The 13716-nt window shown below is 42.0% G+C and overlaps 1 protein-coding gene across 4 annotated transcripts in view; it reads right to left on the reverse strand.

Moving 5' to 3' along the window:
• Sesn1 (sestrin 1) overlaps positions 1-13716 on the reverse strand; it is a 97503-nt gene that overhangs the window by 26470 nt on the left and 57317 nt on the right. For 2 of the 4 annotated variants that reach the window (XM_085690757.2, XM_085690742.2), the window contains exon 1: positions 1976-2120. The exons of the other annotated variants lie outside the window; for them this stretch is intronic. In XM_085690757.2, the coding sequence (XP_085546883.1) occupies positions 1976-2077 (102 nt within the window). In that variant the 5' untranslated portion in view covers positions 2078-2120. Of the gene's footprint in view, positions 1-1975; positions 2121-13716 lie in introns of those variants that run through there. 4 annotated transcript variants of the gene reach the window in all.

The following is a 13716-nucleotide window of genomic DNA, read 5'->3' on the forward strand; positions in this document are numbered from 1 at the left end:
TTACCTACAGTCCTACATCAGTCTCTTTAAGAATGAATGACTGGCTACGAAAGCAAAACCAAAGCATTTGTTCAATCTACCTCCTGGAAAAATTAGGTAAAAGTAAGGAAATTATTTGAAGCATTTCTGTCTACTTGATACATAAAAAATTCCATCTAGATTTTTACCATGTGACTTAGCACAACGCTTATGTCTTTCTTGTTTTTCTTGAAAATTTACACAAGTAGAAATGGTATTTCGACAAGGCAAAGAAAGCAAAAAGTTTGATAAAAGGTTAAAGCCTTAATCCCACACTCCCTCTTCTGGGAAAATCCCTGTCTATACAGCATAATGTGGACTGTCTACCACCATTCGAAGAACTCCAATAGAAACGAGAAGAGCGGAAGAGTGTTCACATTTAGATTTCTTGAGCTGCAGCAAAATGTACTGTATTTCTTCAAATTGTCATTAACACTATGCTATTAAAAGCACAGGAAGTTAGGTGCCTCTTTGTGTGTGTGTTCCATGAACCATGGTTTAGAAAATGAAAAACTTCCTGACTTCAAAGTCTTACATTTGGGCTGGGGATGTGGCTCAGTGGTACTGAATTTGCCTAGCATGTATAGGGTCCTGGGTTAGGACAGTGAAAAGGAGGGGGGGGAAGAGGGGAAAGAGGAGGAGGAACTTTTGGAAGCTTGCTACTGGAAAGAACTGTGCCAGTGTGTTTTTTGGGGAAGGGACAAGTTTTCCCGTGAAGCACCGCTTCCTAGTTTCTCTCCCATGCTAAGTGCAGTCAAGTGAAATGGACCTAGCTCTGCAAACCTTCCTAGTTTGTTGAACGCAACCCCACAGGCACTGCTAGAATCAACACACAAGCTGCTTCAGATCTTTGTACAGTCCGAGTCAGAGCTGAAGATCTGACCCACAAACGCTGTCAGAAATAACAGAGCTAGCTATTCAAGCATGACCACTGGGGTTCCTTCCTACTCGGAGTGAGAGCAGATACGGCTGTGATGGTCTGCACACAAAAACTGTAAATGCTAACTCAACACTTTCACACTGTGGCCTGCTTTCAGGAAAGCTCCCAGAGCAATGTTTTACGGGTTACCTATTTATTGATGCCGAGGGTAGAACCCGGAGTCTTCCGCATGCTAAACAGCAGTTCACTGCTGGGCTTTAGAAAAATTGAAAGGTTGTTCTGGTATTTGTAAAAGAAGAGCAAGCAAAGCATCCAGGAGTGTAAACATCTAGAAAACAACACTTGGTGCTCTATACCCTTCAAAGGGCCATTTCAGTTTTCATGACTATATGTAGTGTGCCGACTGACAGAATAGTAAACATTTAGCCCTGTACCATTTTAATGTGCAAAATAACAAGGAGATTATTCATGTTTAGATTTCTTGAGTTAAGACAACCCAGCATTCTGATTTCAATTCCAATTTCAGTATTTCTCTCTCCTCCCTTTAGTGGCAAAACCTTTGACTGTTCGAATTTTAGGGACGGTTATAGTAGCAATTTCCAAACATCATCCTATTTGCACCATTTACAAAAATACCCACAAAACACCTCCGATGGTCCTGCAGGCCGAATCAGGCAAAGCAGGGATGGTTTAATAGGGGCAAACGCTATGAAGAGCGGCACAGGGCTTAAGTGGCGATTTATTCCAGGCAGTATCATTTAACCGACTCAAATGTGTTTCCAAATTCACGTCGGCGAGGGAAGGGTGACTGAACGATCTGTTTTGACCGGGAGCCAGAGGGGAAAATCCACAGGCTGTCTAACCCGAGACTTCAGCTCTGCTGCTCCCACCTGTGCGCACCAGCCCAGCAGACGTTATTCTGTCCCGAGGCCACCGCTTAAGTGACCGGGTGGCCCGCCGAGCACGCCAGTCCCTTCGCCCAGGCCGCGCAGCCCCCGAGGGGGCGTTTGCGAAGCTGCGGGAGCTAGCGTCGGCGGTGCTCGGCCCGCCCGCCCCCAGCCCTCGCCCGCCGGGTACCTCGTCTTGGCCGCGGCCCCCGCCGCACTGGTGGCAGCCCAGCAGCTCCGAGACGGCCAGCGAGGCTGTGTACGACTCGTTCGCTGCGGCGGCCAGACGCATGTCGCCGGGACGGCTGCGGCCGCGATCGCTGCAGCGCTTCACTCAGCGCACGGCGGGGGCGGGGCAGGCGGCGCCGACAAACAAGCCGCGAGGCCCCGCCTCGCTCCCGTCACTCCACCGCCGGGGCGGGCGCGCCAGCCAATGTCGGCCATCGGGGACTTGCAGCCCCGCCCCTTGGCGCCCCGGGTGAGGAGCTTGCAGACCCGGCCAGCAAAAACAAGCTGGAAGGCCAGGCGCCCAGCTAAGAGCTAGGTCTCGGTGTGAGAACCGACTCGCTGGGTGGATCCCTGGCTGGAAGATGCAGCGTGTGTCCCGGGACTCCGGGAAAGGCGACCTGCCATCCGCTTTCCCGGGCATGGGCCGGCCATTTACCTACAGGCAGTCAGCAGTGTTCCCTACCCCAGCCCTGGAAACACCAGAAGGAATCCAGTTTTCCTTAATTTGCACAAACTACTGAAATTCTCCTTTCTTTCGGATGCCCGAACGATGCAGAATGGCTGCAGCATGTAGACGCAGGAGATCGTGGCCTATATGCAATGTAAAAATTATTTTTGGCAACCGATGTAGAAACTATAAATACCATTTTCCTTGGCAGCAGGTCTCCCAATTGTCTTAACTGTAGTCCATGGCATTATAATTTCCAATATTCCTTCACAAGTACCCTGTGTTACAGAGTACTCTTCTTCTCTCTGAAATCTAATGAGGAACTTGGAAAAACAGAGTTTTAGGACATAAAGCTGCCAATCCCATTTCCTTCCTTTGGTAGCTTTGTTCATTTCTTAAGCACAAAAACCTGCTAAATTAGATCTCGTTTTCTATGCTTGTGTTTTCAAAAGCTTACATGTTCAGGTTAAGAAAAAAAGAAAGAGGTTGGAACACATCCATAGAAGGAAATAAACGGAGCTTACATCACTAACCATTGACAGACACCACGAGGATGAAAGTAAGTTTCGGTGTTAGCAACTGAGGTTACAGTTGCCAGAGAAGACTAAGTTGCCCTTTCAGCTTCTGATGGTTCTTATTTAGAAAGTCAAAAGGTTAAAAATGTTACTCTATTTTTCTCCTCCTGGCAAGATCGATGTTATATTTTCTTTTTTTTTTTCTTTCTTTTCTTTTTGTTTTTCGAGACAGGGTTTTCTCTGTGGCTTTGGAGCCTGTCCTGGAACTAGCTCTTGTAGATCAGGCTGGCCTCGAACTCAAAGCAATCCGCCTGCCTCTGCCTCCCAAGTTCTGGGATTAAAGGCGTGCGCCACCACCGCCTGGCTGTTATATTTTCTTATAAAGCACCCCAAATCTTCTCTTTTTTAGCTAAGAGAAGCAAGCCACTTTGGGTTAGGGTTAATAAAAGAAAGGCGACAGAGAGGTCTAAGCGCTCTTCCACCAAAGAGCCACAAAAATAAATGATACAATCAAATTTCCACTCAGCCATAAACAAGCAATACAAACCCATTAAGTCACTCAATTCGAAGCAGCTGCTACTCTCTCAAATAAACCGGCAGTAAATGAGTGACTTGGAGAAATAAATGTACTTATTTGTGGGGTTGAGATTTGTAAAAGCTACTTTAAAAATGAGTAAATATTTTTCTGAAGTTATAGGTTTAGTTTATTTAGCAGGGCATACCATAGCTATTATATTAAAATGGCTCTGCATTGCAAAAATAGTGAGTGCTCACCTTTCTATTCAAAGACACAAAGGAAAAGCATGAATCCAGCTGATTCCAAGATGGTTTAAAATAATTAAATGTCAAAGTAAAGCTTTGCATTGAGTATATACTGTCTAATATCTAGAGCTTGGTAAGTATTTATTGAAGAAATAGTTCAAATATACTGAACTAAATTAGAAGCACCAAATAAAACCTTCCCCAGAAAGTTCCAAATATTTAATGCTGTCTTATAGGAAAAGAAAAATAAATTTAACTTACATTCTAATTCAGTAGTTTACTGAGAACCTTCAAGCCATTAAATGCCCAAGATTCCATTATGGTCTCTATAAAGACTGACCTAAATAGTTCCAAAGAGCTCTGTTCGCTTGCATAGAGAGTACTATGGATTAGTCACTTTACTGTCTATTAAAAACACTAAAAAGCACTGTCCTAAATAAATCTACAGTGACCATGAGTTCCAACAAATGTACTAATTGTATTGCAACACTAAGTGGCTTTCACTTCTGGGAATGTTTTTGCTCCAAATAATTTAATAGAAAGCTCATGTTTACTTAAGAATTTCATTTCTTGAGTGGCCAGATGTCACACTGAGGATGTCCAGTGTTGGACACACTGAGCATGTCATAAACACCGAACGCAGAGACGAGCATCGTAGCAGGTCTGGAAAGGGCTGTGATTTCCATATTTGCTAAGAGTTCTCAGCATAGACCAGGAGCTATTCTAAAAGGCCTGCTATTTGAACATTTCACTTCAACGTTTCGTTCCTTTTAGGAAGAATCCTGGCATCTGATGAAAGAAGTAATAGAAATTTCCTGTCCTCTAAAAATGTTTTGGGCCAAATCATGAGCTGTATCAAAATGAGATTCATTTTCTCTGCATGTGTCCTTAGCAGGATGCCGAAACCTTCATCTCTTCCAGTACACTTATACAAAGCACAGCCACACCAAATGACTTGGTCCTGGCATCCAACTATGAATAGTCAGAGTCCTGGCATGGAGTGGTGGGTCAAAATAAGCTTTCTGAAGGGAAAAACACCTTAGATAGAGCTGGGAGGATCAGCAGAGAGGTCTTGGTAAGAAAATTCAGGGGAAATGTTTGGGGCCTGGAGGCAGTATTTAGCATATGAGAAAGGACAGCCACAAGAGAAGGTGGTCTTGTAAGGGAAGCCAAAGGAAGGGAAGTTATTGGGTCTGGAGCAGAGAGGAAGGAGAGTACCACACGGAGGCAAATGTCGGCAATTTTAGGTACTATATTATTCAACTTTCATTAAGGAATGTGAGTTTCATTCTCAAGGGTCCTATGGAGTCATTGAAGAGTTTAAACAAAAGGGTAACATTCTACCTGCATTTAGCTAATAGAAAAACCATGCTGGAAGAAGCAAAATGGGGAGCAGAGAGATGTCAGAGAAGTGGTTGAGGCAACCTTGGCACGGTAAGAGGGTGGCGTGGACCAAGGCGAACGAAAGCCAGAGTCAGCAGTGACGGCAGATTTCTGCTTGAGCAGCTAGTGAGCTCCCTGAGGGAGGCATTGGCGTCTCACTGTGGTCTAGCTCTTGAGACGTAGGTGATGATTCTCACATTATTTGCTCTCCTGCTCAAGTCTCTACACTGAACTCATTAGGTCTTTAAAAATTATGATGGAATAGCTATGGTCCAGTAGAAAGCATAGTTATCAATATAACTCAATAAAATGACCGATAGTGATCATGCTTCAGAGCCCACACACTTGCTGCTGCCAACCAAAAGAGTTCAGTACAGATTTGCACATGTATTCACTGGGGTCATACTGTGTCTACTAACCGGTTAAAATGTAGCAAAATGGCTTCAGCCTTTAAACCAAAGAGACTCTTAAAGAGCGGGTGTGACATGGGCTAGAGAGATGGCCCCGTGGTTAAGAGCACTGGATACTCTTCTGGAAGACTCGGATTCGATTCCCAGCACCCACATGGCAGCTCACAGCTGTCCATAACTCCAGTTCCAGGGAATCTGGCATCCCCAGAAGACAAATATATATTTATGTCCACCAATGCACATAAAATAAATAATAAAGAAAGAAAGAAGAGCGGGTATGGCATTTGTCAAATTTATGTAGCCCAAAACTCCCTAGCCATCATTTAAAACACTCCACTTAGCATAAGTACTGGTCTATAAGATTGCTTCTCTTGCTAAGTTTGTCAACAAAGATCCCCTCCAACTTGTATCTTCCTGCCGTTCCAGAGCGCTGGTCTGCTAAACATGTTTTCCTTTTCAACCTTATGGCTTAGGTATGTTAACACCCCTTCTGCACTGAAATCGGTTTTAATTGTTCTTACGTGCTCCGTGCTTTTTCACTGTTGAGTTTTCATAATTATATGACTTTAAGGCAGCAAAACCGCTGACCAATCTTTGCTTTTCTTCTTAATTAAGGCTTCTTCTTTTATAGATGTCAAATGTTTCAAATCCCTGCACAAAGTATTTAAAAATGTGGGCCATACTGGTAAATAAATAGTATTCTAAAAAGCCTTTGTGGTTTTAAACTAAAAAGTCATTTTAACTCCCCCCTCCCCCATTCAGTGTGTTAAAATATATGTTTGGGTTTCCAGGCTGATGATAAAAAAGATCAGTAACTTACCAGCTCCTATGTTTCAGACAATAAGCACGTACACACATAAAGCTTCCATCACCCTTGTTACAGGATATTATTTTTAGGTGTGTTACGTTGGTTTATGCTGCATTTGTTGAACTCGGTGAAGCTGTGTTACTGTGCCTGCCTAAAACACATGATGGTCTAATAAAGAGCTGAACAGCCAATGGCGAGGCAGGAGAGAGGAGTAGGTGGGGCTGGCAGGCAGAGAGAATATGAAGAGGAATCTGGGAGGAGGATCTAGGAATAAGAGAGGAAGGGGGACTTCAGGGGCCAGCCATCCAGCTACACAGCCAGACACAGTAAGAAGGAAAGAAAAGATATACAGGAATAGAGAAAGATAAGAAAAGCTGGCAAGAAACAAGCCAAGCTAAGGCCAGGTATTCATAACTAAGACTAAGCCTCCATATGTGATTTATTTGGGAACTGGGTGGCGGGCCTCCCAAAAACCTAAAAGAGTAAAAGAGCAGAAACAAACAACAACACACCCTATTGTCTGAAGTTGTGAAATAGAAACCCAGTGAACAGTGAGTGACTTGTCCAAGGTCACAAGTAGTAAAATGCAATCTAGAATTAGGACCTATCTCTTTCTGATTAAAAAACAAACAACCTCCCCATCGAAACAGCAGTCACTTTATGAATCCCCCCTCTTTTTACCCTCGTGACAGGGTTTCTCTGTGTGACCACCTTATGTCCTGGAACTCGTTCCGTAGACAAGCTGGCCTCAACCCAGAGATCCACCTGCCTTTGCCTCCCAAGTGCTAGAGTTAAAGGTGTGTGCCAGGACCGCCCAGCTTGAAGCTGTTTGTTTTAAGGAATATAAAGTTAGCATTTAGCCATTGCAGTAGCTTAAGTTCTTGGTGCTAGAACAAGAAAAGAAAGCAGCAAGAAAAACATTTGCTCCCCCTTGCTTTTCCTTGGGTTGAGATCAGGAAGGTGAGGGAGGCAGGGGTGATCTCGGTCTCCCCAGACCTCTATGACCTCATGCTCTCCAAATCTGCACCATTGACCACTGCGTCCACCACACCTTCTAAATGCTCCACACAGTACCTGCATCCTCTTCCAATAAGAGAAAGGTCTTAGAAACTAATCAAGCTTCTTAAAGTGGTTCACAATATTCACCGAGTGATGGACACATTATCTAAGTTGTCTCAAAGGAATGCACAGCCGTTGAGATCAGAATGCATCTCCAGTGTCTTAGCGCCCAGCCAACAGGATGGGAGTCTAAGGAGGTGTTTCCATTTAAAACCATAGCTCAGTTGAGACCTGAACAGTGAGTCCAACATTGTTCTGTTAAAGATTTGGAGACTTGGGGGCTGCCACGAGTCCTCAGAGGCAGGGAAACTCAGCTTGTTCCAGGTTTAGCTCTGTTTTTCAGCCTTCCCTTCTCCTTGGGAAGCCACAGGTACTCCCAGGCTGTTTGGACTTCTGGGCCAGCTTCCTTCCTTGCACTAGCAAGACAAGGTTCTGGCAGCGGCATGCGTGGTCACCTGTTAAGTCAGCAGGAAAGTGCAAGTCAGACCCTGCCTGCGCACATACCATTGTCTGATGAGATACGTGGAACATTTTGTAACCAAGCCTGACTTTAAATATCCTCGGGGCCATCTAGGGTGCAGCGCTATGGGGAAGAAGCTCTGTTGAGATAGGAAGTTAAACAGCATTCGTTCAGAAACACAGCTTTCAGCATATTGCTGCTTCTCAGCATTGCTGAGCTGAAAAGGAATGGATTTGATTTGAAATATTATGAGGGTCAGGAAAAGGATGAGTGTGTGTGGTGATTGACAGCTGGTCTTTAATGATTTCATGTAGGAGGAGGCTGCTTGTTGGTTCCCAGGTGCTTAGCCCCGAAATAATCACACAGAAACTGTATTAATTAAATCACTGCTTGGCCCCTTAGCTGCAGCTTCTTATTGGCTAACTTTTAGATCTTAATTTAACTCATTTCTAATAATCTGTGTATTACCATGAGGCTGGGGCTTACCAGATAAAGTTCCGGCATCTGTCTTTGGTAGGGCTACATGGATTTTCTCCAACTCCACCCTTCTTTCTCCCAGCATTCCGTTTAGTTTTCTCTGCCTATTTCTGTTCCCCTATAGCTCTGCTACAGGCCCAAAGCAGTTCTTTTATTAACCAATGATATTCACAGCATACAGAGGGGAATCCCACATCAACTCCAGAAGCTATCAAAGGCTTTAAAGGACACACCGACAGCCGATATAAGTCAAAGGTAGCTAAAGACACTAAACATGGGACATTGCAAGTAGAGAATATTCCTCAGACTATGAATATGTACATATTATGTAATTTTAAAAATAGTTTTTAGGGACTAGGCTTCATTTATACCTAAATTTAAAAACTCATTTCAAAAGAGATTAAAACCAAATCTATTGATGTGGTCCCAGATGATTTGGTTGGTTTTGGACATGCGAGGCAAGCCTTCTACCATTGAGCCACATTCCAGCCCTCACACCTCAATCTTGAACTTATTCTGAGCCCATGGACCTGATGGAACTCAACTCTTAAGTTCCATTTCTTTGATTGAGTAAAATCTTGGCTAAAATAAAGTGCTTGGGCAAAATGCATATTAATGATCATTAGTTCAGTCATGAAGTATACATCTTTATTCATGCTATAGATAATTTTTATTATAAAAAACAAAATAATAGGGATAAAACTTTTAAAAATCAAGTTATCTTCTGTTTGTACTCACTATTCAGAGCCTCTCCCACTCTACCCCATGCCTGGTGATAAGTGGGGAACAGCGCCCTCTACCGGTGCTTTGTGTGTATAATTCAAAGGATTCTCACTCTACCTTAGCCCATTAATCTTTAATTTAATTTAATAATCCCTTTATTAACCTTCTTCTAAGGTCTATGGATTTCCCAAGAAAGTATTGAGTTGTAGATTCTTGGTGTGGGCACAAGACACGGGGTGACATGTGGTGACCACCTGTATGTCCTTAAGTCTTAAAAACAAGTTGCCATTTACTGAACTTTGTTATGTGTTCTGCTCTGCAAAAACTCCCTCAGCAGCCTTGGACTATTTCCTCTTTACCCAAAGAGTGGGGACAAATTCAGGACACACGAGTTCTACAAATGGATGCATTTACTTCTGCTTGTTACAACCCACTTTCTTTTTCTTTTCTTTCTTTTTTTCCTCATTTATTTATTCATTTATTTATTTATTTATTTATTTATTTATTTATTTATTAGTTTTTCGAGACAGGGTATCTCTGTGTAGCTTTGGAGCCTGTCCTGGAACTCTGTAGACCAGGTAAGCCTCCAACTCCCAGAGATCCACCTGCCTCTGCCTCCTGAGTGCTGAGATTAAAGGTATGCACCAGCACCACCTGGCCACAACTCACTTTCTTAAAATATCCGCCTAGAAGAAAGAAATAATGCTGTTTTTTTAAAATTATGCTTTTCACCTGAACTCAAAGTTGAGCAGAATTCAGGATCACTTCCTTTGTAGTAATAGATCTTATTTTTTTGTGAATTGAAAGTACTAAAATCAAACTGTATTTAGATAATTACTTTCTTCTTTAATTTTAAAAAAAATGTATTTTGATATAGGAATATGTACAGAAGCCAAAATTATTTATTTTAACAATTTGTAGAAATCTTGACATTACATAATCAGCCAGTTATGCATTAACTGCAAATATTTACTGGATGCAAACTATATGGATTTAGTCTTTTAAACATGCAGGGTTAGAACGTAGAACTCACACACAAAGGGCAGGTAGCTTGGGCTCTGCAGGGTATTGAGTGGGTAGTCATCTAGCCTGTTAATATGTTCTGAGAAAAAAGAGGAAGGGAGGAAATGGATAAGCTGGGAAGAAACCTAGTAGCCTGTAAGTCCCTCTAGTAGCTAACTGTAGTCCTCCCCGGCTCAAAATGAAGAGCAAATGAACTTCATGATCTATAAATTTTTATCTTAGCTTTGAGATTCTACTCTTTCCACTCAATTCCTGATTTTATCAAGGGTTCTATGTTTTCAACAGAACACGATGTTTAAACAAAACTAATTCTCTGTGTAAATCAGTTTTCTCAGTATCATGAATTTAAGAAAATTCGGGAATACTGCAATTACTATCTGTGACTTATTTTCAAACTGCTTAAACTATAAATTATTCTCATCACTCTCACTGACTTGGTAGTTAATTTATCTTTATTCCAACATAAAGAAACTATTTGTTCATAAAATGTTACAATTTTAGACATTATTTATGAAATAATTTTGGTAACATTGTTTGATTAAAGAGTATAAATTTAAAATGTACTTGAATCCTGCCATTTTTTGACTATGACACATCTCACCGTCTGTTCCCTAGAACTCAGGGTGGGTTGGAGGACCCAAGCCAGTCTGCATCTCTTCAGGTTATGCACACAAGGCTTAGGTCTGGTCTTCAGGCTCAGGGACTGCTCCGTGGACTTTTACTGCTTCTGACATATTGTTGGGCAAATCTAGTTCACATCAATGCCAACAGAGGCTGAAAGAGACAAGGCTCTGGACCTCAGCTGTGCTGAACGGCTTGTTATGTTAGAAACAATCTCACCTGCCAACAATAGAGCTTACATGTGGCCTGACCCGAAGACTGTCAATCTTGCTAGTCCTCCTCAAGAAGACACGAGTAAAGTCAACTCCATCCTTCAGTAACAAAATACCAGTATGCTTATTTATAGCCTTTATCCTAAATCACAAAAATTTGACCTAATAACAATTTATTTCTTTAGGTTTTTTTTTTTGAAACAGGGTTTCTCTATTACTTTATATTTCATGGTATATTTCAACTGGAAAACAAAACAAAATGAAACAAAAACCTTCTGATGAAGATATTACTAGCATCTGGATAGCCTTTAGTTTTTATAATAGGTGTTTTTTTTTAAAAAAAAATATTTCCTCTCTGTCTTAGACCTTGTTTTATGTCAGCAAATCCAAACACATTTAAGCAATTTAAATAATAGTATTTTAATCAATGCATCACAAACACGAAGTTAGAACTTAAAAATGTTAAAGATACTGTCTTCTAACTTTATGAACTGATAGGTTGAAAAACAATTCTAAACTTCAAAAGATGGGGGAGGTCAGGGAAAAGAGCAAGGCAGTCAAAGCCACAGGATGCAGTTCAAATAGGTCACCTTCAACTTTGTAACTTTCTCTAAGAACAAAAACACAAGGCTAGCAACACTGTGCAGCCAATCACAAAGCAGACAAACAAGAAGAGCGCCACTGCTCCGGAGACCAAGGAGATCCAACCTTCAATTGTTTCTTTTGAATTACATAGTGTCAGATGTCAGAGCAGAACACAATTTAGAAAACAGGATACACTGTCCCAGGCTAGAAGTAATTGATAAAAACCCTTTCAATTCTTGATAAAAACACATTAATGTTATACTAATAATTTACTTTATTATAGCATATATCATATATACATTAAAATTGCCATTAAATTAGTGCGTTTTAAATAAAAATATAGGATTTGCAGGAAATTTTCTTTCTTGGTATAAACTGAAAATTAGAGTAAGAAGCTCTAGAATCTATAAGAAATGATTCTTTCCTTTTTAAATTCCCCAGTAACTTCCAGAATTCATAGGGGGAACTTAACTAGTGAAAGACAACAGTCTACATTCAAAAATATAAGACATGAGTAAAAACAACCAGATTCAAACACACCTTCAAAACAAACTGAACCACAGCACAGTTCTGCCGTTCCTCCTCTTCGTTCTATCGTTCTATCGGTATGTAGCCTCTTTGGAGAGGTTTCCTGAGCGGTCTGAATCGGCTTCAAAGTGTGATGTCACTGTTGTGTATAGTTCAAACCTCAGCATTTTCTTGCACTGACAGGCTAATTTACAATACTGACAGAAACACAAACAATAGTTAACAGCTTCTTCCACTTCGCTTTGTCCTGCCAAATTCAGAAAACATTCTCAAGCGATTTCTAGTACTTTCTGTGAAAATCTTCCGGGGCTACATTTAATTTTCTCTTTAAAGTTTTGTATTTTTGTATACGTGTATGTGCTTGTGTGTGTATGACGTGTGTTGTGGGCGCACAGGTCATGGTGTGGGTGTAGAGATTAGAGACCCATGTTGTGGATTCAGTTCTCCTCATCTGGTCCCAGTACCTGAAGCGTGGGAACCAAACTCAGGTCACCAGGCTTGCAGTGCAGATGACTTCACTGCTGAGCCACTTCACTGGCCCTCCATGTCTCCTGTGCTCGAGACACGGCGGTGGTAGACCAGTTGCCTGGCATATAGGAAACCATGAGCATCACTGCCCACCCCACCCCACCCCTGCCAATTGCTACTTTTAGTTTCCTAAATTGTAATATTTGGGAATTGTTGTGATCTTCCATTATTTCCCAAATTTGTCAGACATGTTAAAACACAGTGCAGGAAAGAGTACAAAAAAAGAAAGGAAGGAAGGAAGGAAGGAGAAAAGAAAGAAAGAAAGAAAGAAAGAAAGAAAGAAAGAAAGAAAGAAAGAAAGAGAAAAAAAGAAAACAAAAAGTCTATTCCTTTGAAACCATATTGTGCACGCCTGCAAAGGGTGGGAAAGAAGCATGGACATTTGGAAGCACTAGCTTCAGCTCTTATATACAAGCTGACATATCTTTATGTCATTCTTCTCTCCTAGCTGTCCTAGAACACTTGGTAACAGCACATGGGGGAAAGAGATGACTATGGAACTCTGGTTTTCTTTGGCTTCCTACCCCCTAATAATTCATTTCATTGAAGCATTACTAAAAGCTTCAGCAATGTAGCTCCAATCTTCACATATTCAACCACTGTTAGGTAAGTATTTGTTCCAGTTTCTATTCTTTGAGAATAAGATAGTCTTTGCCTTTCTTTCCTTTCTTCTTTGGTCTCTTTAGTTTCAGTGGTTCACAGGGATCGAGCCCCAGGCCTGTGGGGATGTCAGGCAAGCGCTCCTCCTGAGCTCCATTCCCAGTCTAAGGGTTCTGCAGACAGGCTCCCACTGGGCAGGTCATCTGGCCCCACACTGGCCCCTCCCACCTTAGGCTCAGCTCCTCAAGTGTTAGGATTGCAGGTCTGAGGCACCAGGCGTACCATGAGGCTCTTCCTCCCTCCTAACTTCCTGTAGTGATCCACCTACATGAAATACATTTGCTCTTTATGGGGCAGCTGGCAGCTGGCAGCTGGGTCGAGGACCGCTTTACGGTATGAAGGCAAAGAGGTACAAAAGAGTGAAAAAGAACACAATTTCATGTTCATGTTGGGAAGCCGACTGCCATTATAGCGGGTAGATACGTTAGGACCGGCTTACACCGCACTACGACTGGAATATATCGTAACATTTGATTCAGAGGTAAACAGATACGCTATCTC

The sequence above is a fragment of the Myodes glareolus genome, chromosome 1 (assembly GCF_982192425.1).
Source record: "Myodes glareolus chromosome 1, mMyoGla1.1, whole genome shotgun sequence".
In the NCBI taxonomy this organism is placed as follows: Eukaryota; Metazoa; Chordata; class Mammalia; order Rodentia; family Cricetidae; genus Myodes; species Myodes glareolus.